This window comes from Patella vulgata, chromosome 3 (assembly GCF_932274485.2).
Source record: "Patella vulgata chromosome 3, xgPatVulg1.2, whole genome shotgun sequence".
NCBI classification, from domain to species: domain Eukaryota; kingdom Metazoa; phylum Mollusca; class Gastropoda; family Patellidae; genus Patella; species Patella vulgata.
The window spans coordinates 48,319,083-48,343,334 of NC_065881.2; the positions used below are offsets into that span (position 1 = coordinate 48,319,083).

Genomic DNA, 24,252 nt, shown 5'->3' on the forward strand with positions numbered 1-24,252 from the left:
ACATCTAGCCTCGGTTGTAGACGAAGTCCGCCTTTGTAATTTCTTTCAAGTTCCCAGATTACCAACAGCATTGGCCATGACAACGCCTTTGAAGAATGTTTTATCATACAAATATTTCTAAGTACCCTACATCTAGCCTCGGTTGTATGACGAAGTCCGCCTTTGGAAATTCTTTCAAGTTCCCGGATTACCAACGGCATTGGCCATGACAACGCCTTTGAAGAATGTTTTATCATACAAATATTTCAAAGTTTGAAGCTGTTTTTCTTTCAAGTTTATTCGAAAATTCTATATGCGCTTCGAACGACAAAATTTTGATAACTTTTTTAAAAGCGGCAGGTTTTCATAATAAGTAAACCGGTGTCGCATCGCAATTGTATAGGCGTAGGTACATATCACTTACTGTCATACAGCCGAGGCTAGGTAAATATCACTTACTGTCATACAGACGAGGCTAGGTACATATCACTTACTGTCATACAGCCGAGGCTAGATGTAGAGTAACGTAGTCTGTCGAGTGAGGATGGATCGACATTCTATTTATTGAATTCATTCTTACTGATTAACTTTTATACTGTATGTAGGATGTTGTTAACATCAAAGGTCAGATTTTGGCTCGTCAAAAAGGCTGTCGTGTCATATTCAGCCTAATAAACGGTGGCTCAGTGAGTAAGATTGACTCGCTTACCTGGAGGTCCAGTGTTGGATCCCTTTTTGACTGAGAAAGTTCACTGGGAATTCTCGATGTGGTTCCCTCTAGTTATTGGTCTGGCAAGGGACAATGTATGTAGTCAATTGGATGGGATAAAAAACCTGAGGTCCCTTGTTCACACTGGGGTGTGCATAAAAGAACCCTTGGCAGTTATAAGAGGCTTTAGTGCTTTTCAGGCGAATTTTCCCTCACGGCATTGTATGCCCCATTCATTAGCCCAGTCAGAGTAGGACGTTAAACCCCATTTTATTTTATTTCAGCCTGATAATTCTCTCTACGCCCTTCACCTCACCTCATGATATTGAGAAAATTTGATGATTGCATCCAATGATTTAGCTGTGGCCGACTCCAACCAATTATTAATGCAGTTGTATGTTTATTGCTGATTGACATTGACAGTATATTCTGAAATGATTATTTTTATCACTTTAGACATTTGATTAAAACTACAAATAAAGATAGGGATATGAAAGGTATTTTACTATTTTGAAGTGTCCCTTTTATTCTTAATACACTATTCCTCTATTGGGGCTTTGGGTGAGGTTAGAATTTAAAGAATAGGCCTTCAATGTGATCAAATTTAAGTCCAAAGGTCACCTTGCGCAATATTTATTGAAGTGGCAAAAAGATTGCAAAGTTCACAACTCATGGACATAGACTGCTTAAATATATGCTTTCAATATTATTTTTATGTGTACGCAACATTATAATTATGTCAATAGTACTTTCTTAATAAACAATGTGACTGTCGGTCATACGATAAATATTATGTCCGTTGCTATACACTAAGTTGTGAAGATCGATTTTATTGTTTTGAGACGAAAGGGGGAGAACTCTTGGGTCAAACACCGTCAGATAATTCTCTCGATTGGACCTGTTGACTCTGATCCGATTTTGGACATTTATTAGAGCTAAATCACGTCCTTACGGGCATGCATGGACACATTTTATAGTGTAGACCTGGAATAAATATATTTTACTGTAAGTAGTCACTTTTCTTGCATTTTATCGATTGCCAATGTTTTGGTGTAGCTGCTTTAGGCCATCCTTGCGTGTTTATATTGTATTAGTCCATTCAATCGCATTTATTTGTAGTAAATATACCGGAAAGCCAATTCTTCCGGTTCTGGAACAAAACGTGACACAAAGGCAGTGTTAAAAGTATGATATTGGGTTTTCAAATTATTTAAACTGATTGTTTCAATGTAGGCCATTGGTGTTTTCTTTGATCTCGCATCTGAAAATTATGATTATTTATATAACACGATTTACGAGCGAATGATCGCCTCTTAAATTATTGCACCATTAACCTATAGTATACATAGGCTTATCAGTTTATAATTTATATGTATACATTTTTATAATAAATTATAAGGAGGTTCAGAGTATTTGATATAATGCTTTCTTCTTCAGCCAAATTATATATCCTATTTTTCCTTAAATCTCTTCTTTTTTTTCTTTTTTTTCTTTTTTCGTTTTCTGTATGTAACTCCTTATATTTCTTATTTTTCCATCTCGTAGATTCCTTCTTTCATTTTCCATCTCTTAGATTCATTTTTACATTTTCCATCTCTTTAGAAATTATATTCATATATTAAACCAAGAATGGATGCTGGGAATATACATAAAAGGGTATTATTTAGCTATTTCTGGATATTGTTTTTTTTTAACTAATTTTATTCCCGCACCTAATTTTCGTTTAAAGCACCTTTTTTTAGTCAGTCGTTTAGTTACCTGTCAGGCTTAAAATGCCTATTTGATGTTTCCAAACGCACGAACATGTACAATTGTATTTAATTAATCGTTGGCTTGGAATATTTAACGATTTGCACATAATATACAATTTATCCATTCGCCAAACAGTAAATCAAGAAATTTAATAATTCACCGATAAAACAGCGAAGCCATGAAAAATGAAATTATTTGATTATATTCATTTTAAATAGTGGATTAGAATCCCCGACCCACACCTTTGATCCTTTCAATAAATATAGATTAAACAACACAGATGGGAATACTGAACTATCTGCATGTTCTATTTATTATTTGATAAAATGGTTTATTTCTTATACAGGGAGGCCTTTGTGACTGTGACTGTAACTGTAACTGACCTGTCGAGAACCCTCTCTTTGGCTTTTGTATTATAAAGAAAAAAGCTAAGAACGTTATTCAGTTTAAGGCATTATTTACTGGCACAATAACCAAAACATGTCCCTTCGATATTGTGAATGACAAGGTCGACTTGATCGGCCTTAGCGGATTATCATTATAAAATATTATCTTTGGCTGTATAATAATAATCTTTAACACGTGCAAATATCAGGTAGTATATCACAAATATTTACATACCTTTATAGTTTATAATTGTTAAATACCAGATTTTACCAATACACACCAAAGCTATTGTTTGCCGAGTTATTTTTTTTTTACTTCCCTGTTCTGTTATGACAAAGCTTGTTCTATTTGGTTGGTTGAGATTACCTAGCAAAAAAGAAAATTCATATAAAATCTGCATTGACATTCAATGATTGCAAAGTACTTGGCGCCTATCATATTGAGTACGGATACAGTTTGTTTCCTAGTTTTATGACCCCTTCAAAGTTAATATAAATTACATAAGTTTAAAAAAATGTAACATTAATTTATTTTCTGTTGGCGCTGTTTCAGTTCTTGAACTTAGTGCCTCTAACCATGCCCACCAACTTCAGAGGTCAGAGTTATTCAAAGATTAAAAAGGACTGTTTGAGTAAAGGTGCTTTATTTGAAGATCCAGAATTTCCAGCTAATAATAAATCACTGTTCAACTCCAAGATTGACAAAGATATAGAGTGGAAACGCCCAAAGGTACAATAATCTATATCTATGTATTGTTATGCATATTGCTATTGGTAGAACTGAAAGTATAAATTATACTCCTCTGGGATAAAAGAATTGAAAAATAAATCAAAAATCCTTTCCCGAGATAAAGAAATTGAAATAAATCAATCCACAATCGATTATTTTGTATGGGTATATTATTTAATTACGGATTAATTAATTGCAGAAAGACAGCAACTCTGAATGGCAAAAATCAATATCTTCGATAAATAAGATCGTGGGTTTCCATTTTACAGCCGCTATAACCCGTAATTCGTTTTAAAGTTACTCCGTGTTGAGGATTTAGAAATAGACAAACGCCTTTTGATCTTAATTTTTCTTTTATTTATCTTTTAATTTTTTAATCTACTAATTCATAATGCAAATTCTGGGCATGGCAAATAGAAGTTATTTGTATAATATAATTCTTAGATGTAGATTAAAACTTTTATGATTAATTTGTAAATCAAACAAATTTATTTGGAACTTTGCCTAGAGATTGAATACAAATTCGTAAATGACATTACCTTTTTTTTTTCTTTTTTCTTTTTTGGACTAATGACTTTAACTTTTATTTTTCTATCAGGAATTATGTAAAGTACCTAAGTTGGTTGTAGAAGGTGTTAGTTGTGATGATTTAAATCAAGGGGAAATTGGTAATACCTGGTTTGTTACAGCATGTTCTAGTCTAGCTAGAGAACCGAAATTATGGCAAAAGGTAATGTTACATAAAGAATAATCTGTAACTAAAGCAGTGGAGTTTAACGTCAAAACACTAAGTCGAGCTATGAGTGACTTGATAATTGCTACGATCACTTACCACCATATAACTTGTGGAAATATAGACATGATTTGGGGACTTTTCGCCAACCCTAAACTCAAAGTTGTCTTGCAAATATAGCATCACAAGATCAGGATACCATTTTTACAGACTTCCATCCCAAATTAAACAGTTGTATCTCTAAAATATATCTGGAACCCCTCTTTTAAAAGATTTCCGTTTAATAAAACCTATATGTTATAAAGTATTTAATCTTATTATTAGGTGGTCACCAACCATAAAGAACAAGAATGGGATGACAAGAACCAGTATGCTGGTATATTTAGGTTCATGTTTTGGAGATTTGGAGATTGGTTGGAAGTTGTTATAGACGACAGATTGCCAACAAAAGACGGAAAACTAGTGTTCTGCCATTCAAAATCGCGTAATGAATTTTGGAGCGCTCTGCTTGAAAAGGCTTATGCAAAGTAAGTTAATATGGTCCTACTTTACTTGCACGCCAATGTGTAAGCGGAAGCTCGATTTTTCGTCCCATCCGAATCCCTAGACACTGTTCTTGCCAGGCCGTAAGGAACTTTCTCAGTCAACACCGGAACGAACCCGAGACCACATGGTTAGCCAGCCAGTGTCTTATTCACTGCGCCACCGCGACCCACCCTGGTGAAACAGACGTACACAGTAAATACAAGGATGAAAATATCTTCTGAAATGTTTATAGTGACAGCGAATTTCAAACTGTTTGGCACACAAAATTTGACATCCAGATACATAGACCATGTCAAACATTAATTATTAGTCCCTTTAAATTCCACACCCCACATAATGTTTGAAGTGTAAGATAGAAAATGAAATATCAATAAACATTATATAATCAATACTGTATCTAATAGGTTTTTCCATGTTCTCATTAATTGCAAAACTGTGAAATTGCACAATTATCGGACGTTGATTTTTTTAAACCAGGAAGAAAACCCGCATGGAATAAATTTGACTAGATTGGAATGATATTTTCCCTGTAAAATCCATAAAGCACCATACATTATAAATATAATAAAAATGAAATGAAATGGGGTTTAACGCCCTACATTTCTGCTCAAGCAGGTGAAGACGGACATACGCCATACAGTAGTATGCTAACGTGTACACGGAAACTTAATTGTCCGTCCCAGTATTGGCAGTTGAAGTTTCCCTAGATTTTCCAGTGTTTTTTCCCCTTGTCAGTATAGTGCACAACGGAGGGCCTGTCAAGGATAAGGTCTAGTCGTTCGGATGAGACAAAAAACTGGATGTTGTTCCTTGCGAGGACTGGAGCCGCGGTGGCCCAGTGTTGGCAGTGGAAGGAGAGCCTGTTAAGGATAAGATCTAGTCGTACGGATGGGACAAAAAAACTGAGGTTCGGTGTACACGTTGTCGTGCACGTAAAAGAACCACTGACCGTTAGAATGTCCCTTATAACACACTGTACGGCGTATGATCTTGTCCATTACTGGCATTAGACCAGTCGTTACAGAATAGTAGAACGTTAAACCTCATTTCATTTCATTTCCTTGTCAGACTCACCGCTCTGTACCACAGAAGAAAATATCAGACTGAAAAATCTTGAGGAATTTGTCGGCCAATACAAGGATCGAGCCCTGGACCTCCTGATTAATACACCGGCGCCTTACTTACTGAGAGACTCTGCGAATATAATCAAACAAAATAAATAATCAGTGGTTGCCAGACAAGATACGCCCACATTTTGCAACAGATGGACAGAGAACAGCTAAAACAAAAACGTGATTTTTTTCATACAATCAGTAGCCATAATCCAGGTCTGAAATGCGCGAATATCGAAATGGGCTGAGATTTTTGGGATATACAGATATATTTTAAGTTTCATAAAAATCGGATAAAAATTATGATCTCTATAGAGGGTCCACAAACTTCGTATTACATACTTTTACACAATTTGCGTACAAGGAGCGGCCATTTTGTCGGAAAGCTACGTTTGAACTCAACCTTCATTATGGTGATAGAATTAAACGGTTTTTAAATGTGGGCGTATAAAAAACCCCAACCTATATACCAGTACAGTGCAGCCGCCCCTAGATTACTCTTATGTACGAAATGATGCAGTCATGTTGACTGGTTTGGTTCGAGTATATAAGCTATACAATTACGTCGATAATTTTTATATTATATTATGTCGTCCCAGTTCTTAGAAAAATGTAGAATGGTATAGAATCTGCATTTCTGATTTTGGAGAAACAACTCAAGATATATAGCACAGTACTTTGTGTTTTGATTAAGCTGATCTCGGGTTGTTTTGATATAATATTAAATAATAGATACTGGTATTAAATAATTTAATGTTTAAATGCCATTAACAAATATCGCTTAGGCTAAGACTGGCTCAACTGCATGCCTATCAAGTGTTTATGTTGTTTTTTTCCGCTTCGAACTAAATACAGAAGAAATCAATATTACTAGGTTCAATAAAAGTATTCGCCATTGACGTCTTTTATGGAACAAGAAGTGTGTTTATTCGCTGCTATGAAACCGTTCATCACATTAGATAACATCACCATGGTGATTCAAAATAATCAAAAGTAACAATTCGTGCTTATTATAGAAAAACTATTAAATATAGATGAAATAATTCATGGCTGAGTCCGGATAAACCATTTGAATTGATATTTTGGAATATACAATAACGTTAAATATCATAAAGATGCTTTAGATCAGAAGGTCCGTCATTGAGTCAAGTGACGTACTGGTTTCGATTCCCCGTTTGAACGTGAAAAGGAGTAAGGTCGCTTGTCCAACCTCGTGGGTTTTCTCCGGTTTCCTCCCACTGCTAAAGACCCCTACGCGCAACAAATTCTTGAAATGAATTTGAACCATGTTAGTTTGTCTCGATGAGTGGACGCTAAACCACATTTCTCCTTTTCTGATAAAGATGCATATGATATTCATATGATTTTCCGGCATGGTTTTCCCTTATCGGTTGTACAGGTCGGAGTCTTAATTGTTCGGATGTACACATTGGCGTGCACGTAGAAGAACCCTTGACAGTTGGAATTCGAAAAAAAAGTAGGCCGTAGCGCCGCTGTTCGGGATAAATTCCTCTCAAAGCACACTGCATGGCATGTGCCCTTCTTTAGTAGCCCAGGTGGAGCAGACAAGTAGGACTTTAAAATATCATTTCATTTCGTACACAGGGCACAATTCTATGGAATACATTAACTGTTTATTCAGAGAAGCCAAGTCGAAACGTCGCTCAGTGATAAACAGTAATTGTATTCCATAGAATTGTATCATATACTGGCATTTTAAACGGGTTCCTTGCCAAGCCATATTTCATGGAAATAAAAATGAACTACACATTTATTACAGAATGTACGGAGATTATGAATCCTTAGAATGCGGAACTGTAGCTGACTCGTTAGTAGATTTTACCAGTGGCGTATCGGAGAAATTAGAAACAGCTAAATTACGACAAAATGCAGATCCAGATAGCTATTCAGCTTTATTTACCAAGTTATCAGAAGCCCAGGAAAACAGAGCTTTAATATCATGTAGTATTGTGGTAAATATTGTCACGATTTTTAACTTTATCGTAGTTCACAATATGATCTATGCGCAGCGCAGACACGGCGAATAGAGTTTATTTTTGCCAGGGTAAAACAGGTAGTTTATCATTAAAAACAGATTCAACAAGAATACCCACACACAAATACAGCATATTACACCAGACCTATATATTTAACAGAAAGTAAATACAGACATCTCCATAATGATTATACTATATTTAGCCATGTAATTATATAAATTTATATATTTCTATGTATGTACATTACCATTATTATCACCTAATTAACACAATCTTGTCCAGTGATCGTAAAGAACGAGTAACATTCACAACGAAACCGTTGTTTGGGTAACTAATTACCTGCAACTAAAGGCGTACCATGCTATTTTCTGTTTATTAATAATAATACCCAGAACATATTGGCAATGTATATATTAGATTCCTGCGTCTGGGTTGTATAGGAATCCGTTGATAAGTAGACGATAAAATTATATTAAAACAGTTGTCCTAGCAAATTCCGTTTTTTAATACGCCCGGTGTACTGAGAAAAATTACATAAAACATTATTTTTCATATACTTCTAAATAAGTGTAACGATGGCTTTCGGCTGTCCAGCCAAAGTTCTATTTCCAAATGTTGCATAGGAAACACTAGGACATGAATCACTATATATGTTAGTCTCAAAATAGTCGAAATATTGTGTTAAACTCCATTTAGGCCGTGTGTTAGACCAATGTCTCTCAGTTATGGATATATCCGTCATCTTCATTTACGTCGATTGACAAACTGTTCAGTATGAATAATTGAAATGTAATAAAAGAAATGTGGAGTTATGCAATTGGGTAATTCTGGCTAATGAGAATTTTTTATCTTATTTTTTGCATATACATGTATATAGGCTATATATTAGATCTGTCGTAGAATATATACACACACTGAATGATACTTAAAACTATTTGATTAGCTCTCGAATAATATCGTTCAATGATAAATATAAATATCAGGTTACACTAACCTTTTATGGTGCATAATATTTCCAGTATGTTACATGTACATTATGAACTATCTCATCTCCTACTTCGACGAAAACGATAGATGTATATGTACTTATTGAAAGGGTCTGAGTGAGCATTGTACAAATAGTTTCTTTTGAGATTAACATAATTTCTCTTTCTTTCATTTATACAATTCCAACTGCCGAGTCATTATTTGTATACATAAACTAAGCTAGACTGTCTATATAGACGATTTCGAATCCCCGGTTGTACGTGACAAGGAGTAGGGTCGCCTGTCCAACCTCGTGGGTTTTCTCCGGGTCCTCCGGTTTCCTCCCACTGCTAAAGACCCCTACGCGCAAGCGAATTATTGAAATAAAATCAAACCATATGTTAGTCCCGAAATGACCTAGTTTGTGTCGCGTGGACGTTAAACCCCATCTCTCTCTCTATATATATATAGACGACTACCAACAATTAGGAATTAGGGTTCCGCATATTCTCGCCGTGAGACTAGTCCAACATTGAACAAGTTACCACAACTATAGCTCATTTCGGGTTTTACGTGGTAATGGGTTAGTGACCACAAACGAATTAGTGACAGTTTGACAGACCTAAAATCCCAAACCTAAGTAAATTGTTTTGCTAGCGTAAGTCACATCTGATAAAGGTAAGCCTTGCATAGGCCTACCGTCATCACTGTATCGCATTTATAGTTTGTAATATTTCTGTTCATTTTGATTGCAGTGTGCTACACCAGAAGTAGGCTCATACACAGAACAAGGTTTAGTATTAGGACATGGTTATAATGTTACAGATGTTAGATATGTTGAAGTTAGTCGTAGTTTACAAGGTACCATTGGTACAAGTGAACTATATTTAATTCGTCTCTTTAATCCCTGGGGTTCTAGAGAATGGAATGGTCCTTGGTCTGACGAGTGAGTATCTTTATTATACATTACACAGTGTTGATATATTGGGAAATGGTATCGAAAAGGTGACCAATAAATTATAAGCTGAAGCCTTATTTCATAGGAAATTATCCATTATTGGATGCTAAAACTGTATTCCATGTTGGATTATTATGGGCCCGTTTTTAATTGGATTTTCTTTTAGAATCTGCAAGCTAATGTATGTTAATGTTTCTCTTTTTAGTTCTGAAGAATGGAAACGGGTTAATCAGATGCAATGGGAGAAAATGGGAGTTAAATTTGAACATGAGGGAGAATTTTGGTAAATGAGTTATTATAAAGAAATAGCAGTTTAGCTAAGAAAAAACGAGGTCTCGTGTACACGTAGGACATAAGTAGTACGCGTAAGACTAGATACGTGTAGGTGGAAACGCTGTTGCCGGGACAAAGTTCTTATCCAGAACCTTGATAGTCTCAAATTGAACAAGGCATTGTATTGGCGAGACGTTAATCATTTCTATCCATTCGTGTTTTTAATCTGTTACCCAGTGACGCGGTCAGACTGAAAGATGTCCTGGGGGAAATATGAGATTATTTCGCTGACATTTCGCCGGTAAATTTCTAGATCATACTAGAAGGACATGTACTGTTATAGGGACCATATTTTTTAAAAAAAATAATGTACCACCCATCTCTACTGCACCAGCTTCCTCTGCTGCCTCACCCACCCCTACTGCTTCAACTTCCTCTGTTGTCTCACACATCGCTACTGCATCATCTTCCTTTGCTGTTGTCTCACCCACTATACTGCATTAAATTCTTCTGTTGTTCAGCAAAGTCCTACTATTCCATCCATGTCGACTGTTCAACACTCCTCGTCTATGCATGTTACAACCATTTAGATTTTGTTTGCCGTCAGACACAATGTTGGTGTCTTTGACGTAATCTTATATGGTGCTATTTTAAAGAGCATCCGAACATCGACGTGCTGGATTATGGTGTTAAATATGTGTAATAATTATTATTTCAGGATGTCGTTTGAAGATTTTATTCAACATTTTACCTATGTCGATATCTGTCATTTCGTCAACACATCATTTTTCTCTATCAAGAAAACCTGGTCAGAATCTATCATGCATTCAGAATGGAATCATAATGGTAGAAATGGCGGTGGGGTAGTCAATTCTCAATCGTTTCTCAGTAACCCTCAGGTGCGTATAATATGGTATTGAATGATTATTATATGATAGAATAAAGAGATATGACTAGGTCCTGTATACAGTTTAACATTGCAAGTATTCGGTCCAAACACACAGAATACTGTAGTTTGCTCTTATTGAGCCATGTGCAGTCGAGAACGGGAAGCATTATATACGATGACAAATAAATTTCAAAATTATGATAGTCTTAGTGGGTGGCAGGATACGCTTATTCTTTTCGGAACAACGGATACTACTTAATTATTTGGGTTTTAACCACTTTGATACAGTTCACTGGTAAAATTCAAGCACCATAATCAATTACTTTAGTGTGGTAATCTGATCAACGTGAGAAAGTCTTCAATTTGTTGTTCGTTTTCTTTCGTTGTATTCTCCATATTTTATATTTTACCATACTCAGCACGTGACAATTTAAAGGATGTCCTTTAAATTAGACCAATTAATAATTGTCCACTGATGTATTTATAATTATAAACTCATTAAAGTTTTGTGCATAACTTATTCTGTACTTTATATTTTACTTAACATATGACACGTTTGACTTCTATATTGGTTATTATGAAACTCAGAGAATAATCAAAGTATCACCCATTTCTGTATATTTGACCAATATTTTAATTGGTTTATCAACAGTTTTTATTTGATATCAACTCTATCAATGATAAGATAATGGTATCATTAGAACAACATGATATAGATGCTGGAAGACAAACGTTTGGTCAGAATATAAATACTATTGGTTTTCATATAATGAAGGTGGGTGATATTATTAACAAATTATTTAGGATGGTCAGTTGTTTGAGTGGTCTGACACTAACCGTTCAGACCACACAGTCTATCACTGGATTTGATACCAAGGTCTACGGGGTAGGGTCGCCTGTCGAACCTCGTGGGTTTTCTCCGGGTACTCCTGTTTATATTCAATTAAGCTGATGGTTTCTAAATGCAGCTATAACCCGTTCATATAAAATATTATTATCTTACCATTTTACTGGTATTGTACCGACATTTTTCATTACTAAGAATGTTGAGATCGTCATGATACAGAACTCATATTGTTATTAAAACCTTTTTGTTGCCTGTCCAACCTCGTGGGTTTTCTCCGGGTCCTCCGGTTTCCTCCCACAGCTAACCGTTCAGACCACACAGTCTATCACTGGATTTGATACCAAGGTCTACGGGGTAGGGTCGCCTGTCGAACCTCGTGGGTTTTCTCCGGGTACTCCTGTTTATATTCAATTAAGCTGATGGTTTCTAAATGTAGCTATAACCCGTTCATATAACATATTATTATCTTACCATTTTACTGGTATTGTACCGACATTTTTCATTACTGAGAATGTTGAGATCGTCATGATACAGAACTCATATTGTTATTAAAACCTTTTTGTTGCCTGTCCAACCTCGTGGGTTTTCTCCGGGTCCCCCGGTTTCCTCCCACAGCTAAAGACCCCTACGCGCAAGCGAATTATGGAAATAAAATTGAACCATATGTTAGTCCCGAAATGACCTAGTTTGTGTCCAGTGGACGTTAAACCCCATTTCTCTCTCTCTCTTGCTATTAAAACCTTGTAGCATATGTAACTGAAATTTTGTATTAGGTATAACTCTGGATATTTTCTTAAACATTTCAACAGTGGCAACGCCTTTTTAACAGCCAGGGTAAATATGCTGTTCAAATGGGTGTATGTTTGATGTAGCCTAAAAGTAACTAGATTCTTAATTAGTATACATGGGTTGGGAATAATTTTTGGGAACTCTTAAGTTGTAGCAGGCTTACAGTCATATTTCTGTAATCTAGAATAGCCGATAAATAATCACAATTAATTATATTTAATTGTTTCATTAGTCTGTACTTTGTTTTAGGTTGAAGAAAACCGAAAATTCCGAGTACATATACATGGCGAGCTCATGTTTACTTCAGATTATTGCAAAACTCGTAGTGTATTTGGAACGACATCGTTACACCGAGGTCGATATATAGTTGTACCGACAACTTTTGAACAAGGTCCTGTAGGAAAATTTATGTTACGACTTTATACTGGCAGTTCTTCTGGAGGAAGGTGAGTGTTCTTGTAGTAAACAATGACAGTGCACTACATGGCACCTTTGAAAAATTGCCCAAATCGAACGTGACCAGTTGGGTGCTTAAAGCCCTAATTACAGTTTTAATTGTGTTAATCCAACGTCTAACCTTCATATGCCTACACTGAATTATCACAATTTTCAAAATGACCGAAAACATTCCATTACCGCCCATGCTTGATATCGGATTCATAGTTCTAAAGATATCTGAAATTGACGATAGAATTTTGTCTGAAATTGACGATAGAATTTTGTCTGAAATTGACCATAGAGTCTTAAATAGACTACGTCTGAAATCGATAGAGTGTTACATAGACTATGACTGAAATCGACTATAGAGTGTCACGTAGTCTATGACTGAAATGACGATAGAGTATTACATAGACTATGACTGAAATCGATGATAGGGTATTAGATAGACCATGACTGAAATCGACTATAGAATATTACAGAGACTGACTAAAATTAACCATATATTATTTACATAGAATATACATGTAACTGTAATCCACGATAAAGTATTACATAGAATATAACTGTAATCGACCATAGAGTATCACATAGACTATGACTGAAATCGACTATTGGGTATTGCATAGACTATCTAATCACTGAGATCGACCATAGAGTATTACATAGACCATAACTGAAATCGACCATATAAAGTATTATATAGACTAAGACGGGAAATCCAAAATGAATGATGTTTGTGTATATAATCAAGCATTTGTCTATGTTTTCTTTTTTGTTTTTTTTACGTAACGCATGTAAAACAACGGCTGTTATAATTATTATAATTTATTTTAATGCTAACAGTGTGATATCTCCAGTGAAGTAAGTTTTAAATTTGTCAGCGCCTAGCACATTGTATTACACATTCACTCCTATTTAATCCAAATGTTGCTTTTTATACGCCCACATTTTCATGTGGACGTATATTGTCGCCATTGTTCGTCCGTCCGTCCACAATTTGTTTGATGACACTCTACAGGTCACAATTTTTATCCGATTTTGACGAAACTTGAAATATAGGTCTATCTCCCAAAGGTCTTGGTTTCTTTCGATATTGGCATGCAGCGGGCCATAACTTCATGGATTATGGCTCCTGATTGTACGAAAAATCTCGTTTTTAGCTTGTGGAGACTCTAGGCCTATCTCTCAAAGATCTCGGTTCACAATTTTGATCCGATTTTGATGAAACTTCAAATGCATGTTTATAACCCAAAGATCTTGCTAGCTTTTAATATTCGCGCATATTGGATCGTAACTTCCTGAATTATGGCCCCTGATTGTACGAAAAATCGTATTTTTAGATTTCGTGAAAATCTGACCAAAACTGCCGGACAAAATGGCCGCCCCATATAGGCAAATAGTGTAAAAATATGGTATATCAAGGTTGTGGACCCTGTAGAGGTCACAATTTTCATCCGATTTTGGTAAAACTTGGAATGCATTTTTATGTCCCAAAGATCTTGGTTCCTTTCGATATTCGCGCATATCGGATCGTATTTTCCTGAATTATGGCCCCTGATTGTACGAAAAATCGCGCTTTTAGCTTGTGGTCCCTCTAGAGGTCACAATTGTTATCCGTGAAAATCGGACCAAAACTGTCGGACAAAATTCCGTTCGATATTCGCGCAAATCGAATCGTAACTTCCTGAATTATGGCCCTTGATTTCACGAAAAATTGCGTTGGTCCATATAGAGGTCACAATTTTTATCCGATTTAAAAACAAACCGTTATACACTAATGATGGTTGAGCTCGAATTTCGTGAAAATCGGACTAAGACTGACAGACATAATGGCCGTAACTTGTACGCAAATAGTGTAAAAATATGGTATATCAAGGTTATTGACCCTCTAGAGGCACAGTTTTTATCCGATTTGGATGAAACTTTAAATATGTTTTTATCATAAAGATCTTGGTTCCTTTTGATAATCACATTATCCGAACGTAACTTCCTGTATTATGGCATTCGTTATACTTCAGCCACTCCCCATCTTTGTAGATCTCAAATAAGTCGCAAAAACTACATGTACGTTATAGATTATAATAGAACATTGGTTTATAAAATGTAGCTCTTAAAGGACAATGTAGGCGTCAGCTAATATTACATATATGATAGATCTTTTCTACGGTTGTAACTCTTTAAATTCTTCAACCGTTTTAAAGATCGTTGTGCTAAAACTGTATTTGAAATTCTTTTAACAACTTCTATCAGGTATTTAATATCGGCAGACGCCAACATTGTCCTTTAGTCTGGGCGTTTCATTTTTTTGGGTTTACTGTGCCTGGTGATGCTTTTCCTTCTCAAATTCATTTTTTTTTGGTTCTTGTGTACTTTTTGACCATGATGTTTTATTTTACTATATCGCTATTTAATAAAGTCCAAGGTTCTTGTTTTATCAACAGCTGTATTTTCAACTGTTTTTTGTCAATTTAAACAAAATTTATAAAAAGATGCATATATCAAATATTAATAATATTCAATGATTACAAAGAGCTCAATGATAAATAAGGATGAATCAATATCAGCCTTTTAACCAGAAGGTTTTATCTAGCAAATTGCGAAATATTGGGTACTTGCTACTTTTAAAATTGCGTAATTTCTTCCCTTTCTGGAAGTGTAAAACAATAGTTTGATGTAAACTTATTGAATATTATTATTACTATTTTCAGAGAATTAACGAAGGAAGCGCCAGCTAGTAGTTGTCCGTGTATCAAGGGTTATTCTATGGTATCAACTATAACTGTTTTATCAGCTGAAGGTCTGTCTTTACCCGAAACAGCTAAAGCGTCTCAAAGTAAGTATCTATGTTCAGTAGTAATTCCCTTTAACACATATTTTCTTTTACGATGACCATACCGATCTATTTATTGTAATTTAAAATATATTTGACCTAATTATGATCAGCTATATATCTACTGTGAAGCCAAAATTGTTATCTGTGAGGTATTCTAATTGGAGTGATAGTTTGATGTGATCTATTATATTTTCACTTATTGTGATCTATTATATTTTCTTTTATTGTGATCTATTATATTTTCTTTTATTGTAATCTATTATGTTTTCTCTTATTGTGATCTATTATATTTGATCTTAAAGTGATCTTTTGTATTTGGTCGTATTTGAATTTATTATCTTATTGTGGTCTGTTAAATTTGATCTGAATGTGATCTATTATATTTTCACTTATTGTGATCTATTATATTTTCTTTTATTGTGATCTATTATATTTTCACTTATTATGATCTATTATATTTGATCTTATTGTAATCTATTATATTTGATCTTATTTTGATCTATTATATTTGATCTTAAAGTGATCTATTATATTTGGTCGTATTTGAATTTATTATCTTATTGTGGTCTGTTATATTTGATCTTAAAGTGATCTATTATATTTGATCGTATTTGAATTTATTATCTTATTGTGGTCTGTTATATGTGATCTTATCGTGGTCTGTTATATTTGATCTTAATGTGATTTATTATTTGATCGTGTAGTCTGTTATCTTTGATCCTATTGTGAGGCGATGTTTTGATCTGTTTATATTAGATCATGTTATGATCTACTATTTGATAGTATTGTGATATATTACGGTTGATCTTATAATGATCAGTTTTATTTGGCCATTTTGAGATCTACAGTGTTGTGATCAATTATATTTGAGCATATGTGATGAATTGTATTTGGTCTTAGTGCGATGTCCCGTCGTCATTAGCCTGGAATACACAGAAAAGTAGGACTTTAAACCCCATTTCATTTATTGTGATATATTCTGTTTGATCATTGTGATCGATTTATATTGAACATATAGCGATGTATTTTATCTGTGTTGTGTCTGATTTGATCAGGCTATTTTTGTGAATTGTGCTTGATCTGATTATGATCGAGTATACTAATACATTCCGTGCTCTGTTATATTTGATCTTGGTGCTATATTTCATTATATGTGATGTGTTATATTTGATCTTATGGCAGTGTGCTAATTTTCATTATAATGTGATCTATTATAAATATTTGATCTTATGATGATGCGCTAATTTTCGTTATAATGTGATGTGTTATAAATATTTTTGATATTATGGTGGTGTGCTAAATTCCATTATAATGTGATCTGTTATGTTTGATATTATGGTGATGTGTTAGATTTCATTATAATGTGATGTGTTATATTTGATCTTTTTGTCATATGGCGAGGTGCTATATAAGATCATAATTGAGATGTGTTATATTTGATCCTTTCGTCACATTATTATATTATATTTGATCTTGTGGTGATAATCGTAATTATGATAATCTGTATCTTATTATGATGGGATTGTATGATGCTATCGTTGTGTGTTATATTTGATTATATTGTGATGTGTTGTATTTGATTGTATTGTGATGTGTTATATTTGATTATATTCAGCTCTTGATCCCCTGATGATTATAAAGTGTGAAGGTGAGAGTGTTAAAACAAATTATATGGCTAATAAGGTATCACCGAGTTGGAATATAAAGGCTACGTTTTACAGAAAGAAACCAGAATTACCCATAATAGTAGAAGTAAGTCAATTTATTTTTTCATACATTTTGATTAACCACTAGACATCGACCTAAGCTCCTGAAATATAAAGGTTGCAGTCGATCAATCAGTCAGGCAATGGGGATTTACGTCCGCTGCCAATAGGGTGATATCGCAGACAAGTGTTTCCCGGGAAACTTGCAAGAGGAACTAAACAAGTAGTTCGTTTCGCATAGGTTGGAGACGGTTAAGCGATTAAGAGACCTAACCGCTTCCATTTCCTTAGTTGTAGACGCAAGTACCTTATGAGTAGCAGTGTCCAAGATAGTATTCATGACCATATAGGTTCCATCCAAGGCGTTGTTCTTGGGTACAAGTACTAAAGGTTTCGCCTCGGAGAAGGTTGCGGTCTTATCTGTTTGAATTTATACTGAATGATGACAGGCTATCTTTATTGAAAATGACTTCTATAAACGAACGCTGACTCCGTTGTATTTATTTTATGTTTGGCTTGGTATGTAGTTTTAAATTAGTTTCAGTCATGCACAACAACCTGATATGCAAATTACCAAGTTAGCACAGCTGATATAACCTTATTGGGGGGGGGGGGGGGGGGGTGTCAGACTGGTTAGCACTGGTTGTACGTGACAAGGAGTAGGGTCACCTGTCCAACTTAGTAGGTTTTCTCCGAGTCCCCCGGTTTCCGCCCACTGCTAAAGACCCCTACGCGCAAGCGAATTATTGAAATAAAATTAAACCATATGTTAGTCCCGAAATGACCTAGTTTGTGTCGAGTGGACGTTAAACTCTCTCTCTCTCTCTCTCTCTCTCTCTCTCTTTTTCTGGTTGGTGCAGAAAAGAAGGACGTTAAACCCCATTTGATTTGATTTCGTTACTAGGTCTCTGGGTGTAATTACCATTATCAGATACTTCCTGGAAATACCAAAAGCAATGTCTTGGACGGTAGTTTCATTGATTGATTTATTTGTTTTTAGATAAACAACCATAATATACTAGTAAATGATTTCTTGGCTGAAGCACGTGTAGAAGATCATGGAGGTGAGAACGGTAAAGAGGTAACGTGCAAACTTTATGGTAGAAAGAAAGAGGTGGACACAGTGAAGCCCGGAACAGTAACTGTGTTTATTAGATCGAGTTTTGATTTGACTTATCTTTAAATATATACTGATATTACAATTACTAACACCAACAGGGTCCTAACAACAGCATATCATCCGTACCCAACTGAATGTAGATTGTGTTGTTAAAATACATTCAAATGGCGAGAAATTAAAACTATTTCTCCTGTAAAACAATTTAAACTACGAGAATTAGCAAGACATTTCACTGCAGCATTAAAGTGTCTTGAAAGAATCGACTATACTGTTATAGTCGACCATAGCCATTTTGATGAATACATTAAGATAGCAAAACAAAACAAATCTTAAATTCAGTATCTAATTAACCAATATCATTATACTTATGATACCTTCATGTACATATATTTTATATAAGATTTCAAATTGCGGTTTCAATATACCAATATTAAAAAAGGTTTCAATTTTCGGTGGTATCCTAAATGATCTATTTTTGAAAATGGGCAATGCATTTACATCATGAATCTATGTTTTATAACTTACTTGTGGTTTCTCTTTTTTCGAATGTTTCGTGTAGAAATCTATTTTTATACGCCCACATTGAAATGTGGTCGTATATTATCGTCGCCCCCGTCCGTCCGTCTGTCCGGCGTCCACTAGAGGCTAAAATTAATATCCGATTGACTTTAAATTTATCCGAGTGTTTAAGGTCATGGGACGAAGAAGCCTATTGATTTTCAGCGATTTCCGATAATTACTGCCAGAGTTATGGCCTTGATCTTGTGGACGCTCTAATTAATATCCGATTGACTTTAAATTTATACACATTGTTTAAGGTCATGAGACGAAGAATCCTATTGACTTTCAGCGATTTCCGATAATTACTGTCAGAGTTATGGCCCTTGATCACTTTGAAAAATCTTGTGGATGCTCTAGAGGCTAAAGTTAATATTGGATTGACTTTAAACTTATACACAGTGTTTAAGGTCATGAGACGCAGAATCCTATTGATTTTCAGTGATTTCGGATAATTACTGCCAGAGTTATGGCCCTGTGGACGCTCTAGAGGCTAAAGTTAATATCCGATTGACTTTAAATTTATACGCAGTGTTTGAGGTCATGAGACGAAGAATCCTGTTGATTTTCAACGATTCCCGATAATTACTGACAACGTTATTGCCCTTGATCACTTTGAAAAATCTCGTGACGAACAAAAATATATTGATTTTCAATTAATTTTGATAACTTGAATAAATCCATGATATTAAATGTTTCGTATACTAAACGTTAGCATGGGGCAGAACTTTATAAAAACCAAACAAATTCTAATGATTTTCTGATAATTACTTGATGAGTTGTTACTCTTAATCAGATTTTAGTGTATTATAAATGTTTCATTACCGAAAAAAAGTAAAAATATGCGACAACTTTTGTTGATTGCCCGGACGATTTAGCTGCTGTGGGCGTATGTTTCGTTTCCTGGCAACCTAACTTATACGAATGTTGTTATTGTTATTTATTACTTAAGCTAACTGTGATAATAAGATCTATATGTAAATATTGTAAGTACATCATATGTTTATAGAATTTAATACAAAATAAGAGTTGAACTATTCCGTCCTTTTAAACTGAATATATCTTTGTTACGTCCAGTATATAGAATCTCGATGTTAAGTTGCTTTTTTATTTTTTTTACTACTTTTTTGTTAAAAAATCATTAATTTTAAGCTTTAAAAATTTAATGCAAAATAAGAATTGAACTATTCCGTCCTTGTTATCGATGTCATTTTGCCCTTTTCTATATTCTTATTAGTTTTGTATATAACAAATATAATTTCAAACTTTAAAAATAGATTCCGTAAGATGATGATGTGCAATTAATTATTTGTGATATCCGTGGAATTGTAGCCATAATATATACACCATTATTATATTTTCAATGATACTAAGTTTCCACCATCGTTTGGTTAGTACCGTACACGAACAATATATTATTGTATAAAATTGTATGGTATTGTATATTGCTGTATAAATATAATTTCACTGTGATAGACGAACACATATTAGTGTTGAAGTGCTCACCAATGAAATAAATCTTTAAATCTGAATTGATGGTTTTCAAACAACATTATTTTTATGGTGCCGAAAGTAAAAGTAGCATTATGACTTACAACAAAAAATATTGGATAATTACTTTCATCTTTTGACTCAACTAGTTGTCAAAACTTGAAATACTGACCAACTTAAAGTCGGCGCTTGCTCACTAACCAGGAGGGACCTGTTTCAATCCCGGCGAGGCCAGGGCACAGTATAATATAGTCGATCGAAAAACAGAGTTCCCGCGCGCGTACTTGTTGGCGTGCACGTAAATTAGCCTTTAACTTAACAGTCGATCGAAACGTCGCTGTCCGGGCAGAGTGAGAGTGAGAAAGAGAGAGAGATGGGGTTTAACGTCCACTCGACACAAACTAGGTCATTTCGGGACTATATATAACATGTGGTTCAATTTTATTTCAATAATTCGCTTGCGCATAGGTCTTTAGCAGTGGGAGGAAACCAGAGGTCCCGGAGAAAACCCACGAGGTTGGCCAGGCGTTCAACCGGAGAATCGAAACCAGTTTTAATTATGTTGCTACATGTAATGTATACATTATACATTTCAAAACTTTAAAAAAAAGAAGATAAGGTGATGGAATTACATTTTAATGACATTTTGAAATAACGATGATAATGCACATTGTGGTTTAAAGGAAATATAAATTAATATCACTCTAAATATGATGGTTTGTGTGTAGCTATAGTATACAGGCACTTTAAATATTACACCATATATAACAATATTATACAATGCAGGAAATAACAAATCTAATATGCATATCACTATTCATATACAAAAGAAATCAATACAAATTTTACAAAAAATGTGCAAAGCAGTAATAGTGAAGTTATACAGGCACTTTAAATTACAATTACTCATATAAAAGAACAACAATTTACAACAAAATTAAATATAATGGACGGAATATTGAGCAGATAACAAATTATATTACTTGATATTATATTATATTAAATATAGATGGCATAGCATATAAAATTGGTCTTATTATCTAAAAAATATAAATATGGACGGAATATAATATGAGATTTGAGCAGGCATCAGATTCTTATATAACCTCAGGAATAGAAATATTGACGGAATAGCAAATGTGATTGCAGTGGCTGGTGAATAGGGCACCTATTTATTAACTCAAAATGATAAAGCACGGACGGAATATCATGAGGATGGTGTCCCAAAACAAAATGATTATAATTTCCTCAACTCGCGAACTTTAAGCCAACACTTATAACTTGGTAACACTAATGCCATAGTAAGTGTGATTAACAGGATTTTCAACGTCCACTTAATACCATAATTCATGCATATTTGTGCTCAGCGTGAAAACTATCACATCATGTTTCGATAGTACCAAGTCTAGCGCTTTCCAGCTAAAATGTCTACCTGTGATAATCGAGTTGCAAAGTTCAATGTTCGCTCAATGCCAAGGTTCCCGTGGAGGTCGCCATGTTTGATTTGAGTGTGTTTGTGTCACGACCTCTGATTGGACAACGCTTTTGTTTACATGTCTGTGGTAAAAGGAGATAATGTACCTTTAAGTTCGGGAATTTCAGACTAATCTAGCAACGGCTATGCTATTACATGGGAATGGTTCTTTTATAACATATTAGGAGGAAGTGGACTTTAACCACTATACTACTACATGGGTTTATTATGTCTATTTTGCTAGAAACGTTGATGACTTTGGGATGTAGACATGGGTGATACTTTATTAGAAAAATTTTGTCGATGGTGTGGCTGCTGTCGGTTAGAATTGGCCATTTTCTCTGCGAATTGAAACTGCTGTGGGTTTCTAGACGGCCGAACTACTCTTGAATTTGGTGGAGGCTGTTTCTTGCTGCAACACTTCACAAACCAAGCCTAGAAAATGAAAATACAACAAATATGAATGCCGTTTTGCGTTGGCATTTAACCCCGCAAAATCCCCAAAAGGTCACTATACGAATATTTCTGGTGACTCCAAAATGACGATTTAACGAATGAGTATGTTTCAATTCGAAGAATGCTACAGATATGACGTTGCCAATGCACACTAATAGGGCGTTTATCATTAAAAAAACCAACAACAACAACAAACGGCTTACCAGTAACAGTAAGACACCAAATACTATCAGAGCAGCTGCCCACCAATAGGTTTTTAACCATTGCTCTATCTCTTTACCTGACAAATTAAGCCAGTTGGCTAATTCGTTTAAAAATCCACTTGGATCAACCTAAATCAGAGAATATAGTAAGATGCTCTTATATGGATACAAAAGTACTTTAGAGCTTGAAATCCGTATAGTTAAATATCTCGGGGTCACCAATTTCAACTGTGCCCCTTTACTGGAATGTATTTTGTCGTTAAAACGGAAAGTTTATTGGTTTAGTCTCAATATCAATGATGTTATTGTTATCATAAAGTTAAATTTATAGCCTAACGGCTTTGTACACATGATCATTCTAGATATTGAATACAGTATATTTAAATTATGACAATCAACTTACCTCTCTACATTTATTAAAGACGTCACAATATCCCTGATTATCATTGCATGGACTACCTGATACCATCGTCATATTAGGTACAGTATCAGTCTGGTAACTACTCCTATAAAATACACACATATTAGATACATTATCAATCTCATTGCTAGAAAAAGAAACATTTACCACATGCCAGGTTTCCAATGTCCGGGACACGTTACGATGCGATTGTCCCTATTGAGTCCATGAGATGCGTTCGGATACGTTTCGATACCATCAACACGGTGGCTACGACTGACCTCAACAAGACCTGATAGGATCACCACGATTACTCCACGTTTAAAACCACGATTTCAATCGTAGCACTAATCATGATAGTGGGAACCTAGCATTAGCAATTGTCATCGGTACATATTACTGAAGCAACGTTTATGGGCATTGTAACACCAGAAAGCAGTAATGGTCGATTCTCACGAGCTCACTTATCACCTACTCAACATCATGAGTTCCAACATTCATATCAAAAGGTGCAGTATTGGTTGATCGAGAAAGGGTAAGCATAACTCATCACATGTACACGACACGCGCCTGGCTGTAACGTCAGCGATGGTTTCAGAACCACACCCAAAATAACAATTACAATTATTTTATAAGTGAGAATTGTATCAACATACTTGCATATTCCATCAACCGTACAACAGACTGCACATAATAGTTCATCATTCCAATCACCTGGCACGGTAGGTTTACATTGACAGGGTTGATAATCATATGCCAAACATATAGATCCACTACACTCCTAAATCAAGGGAAACAAAACAAAATATGCAGCAGATAAATAAATTTATGCGAGTGGAATTTGGTTACCATCTGGCTTATTCAAATAGAATGTGATATTAAAGTATTATTTGCTGACTTATGT

The 24,252-nt window shown here is 34.8% G+C and overlaps 1 protein-coding gene across 3 annotated transcripts; it reads left to right on the forward strand.

Annotated features, from left to right (window-relative positions):
- The first annotated feature begins 524 nt into the window (after nt 1-524).
- LOC126815674 (calpain-5) lies at nt 525-20,856 on the forward strand. Of its 3 annotated transcripts, none has more exons than XM_056099758.1 (14): nt 525-1,185; nt 3,380-3,556; nt 4,155-4,286; nt 4,614-4,816; nt 7,728-7,920; nt 9,666-9,856; nt 10,074-10,151; nt 10,860-11,040; nt 11,683-11,805; nt 12,916-13,112; nt 13,951-13,968; nt 15,816-15,940; nt 17,556-17,692; nt 18,647-20,856. In XM_056099758.1, the coding sequence occupies exons 2-14, from the start codon at nt 3,404-3,406 to the stop codon at nt 18,827-18,829; spliced, it is 1,914 nt and encodes a 637-aa protein (XP_055955733.1). In that variant the 5' UTR covers nt 525-1,185; nt 3,380-3,403; the 3' UTR covers nt 18,830-20,856. The 3 variants fall into 3 exon arrangements, with proteins under 3 accessions (XP_055955733.1, XP_050397493.1, XP_050397495.1); XM_050541536.2 differs by lacking the exon at nt 525-1,185 and adding an exon at nt 1,449-1,693; XM_050541538.2 differs by lacking the exons at nt 525-1,185; nt 13,951-13,968 and adding an exon at nt 1,451-1,693.
- Nucleotides 20,857-24,252: the final 3,396 nt, after the last annotated feature.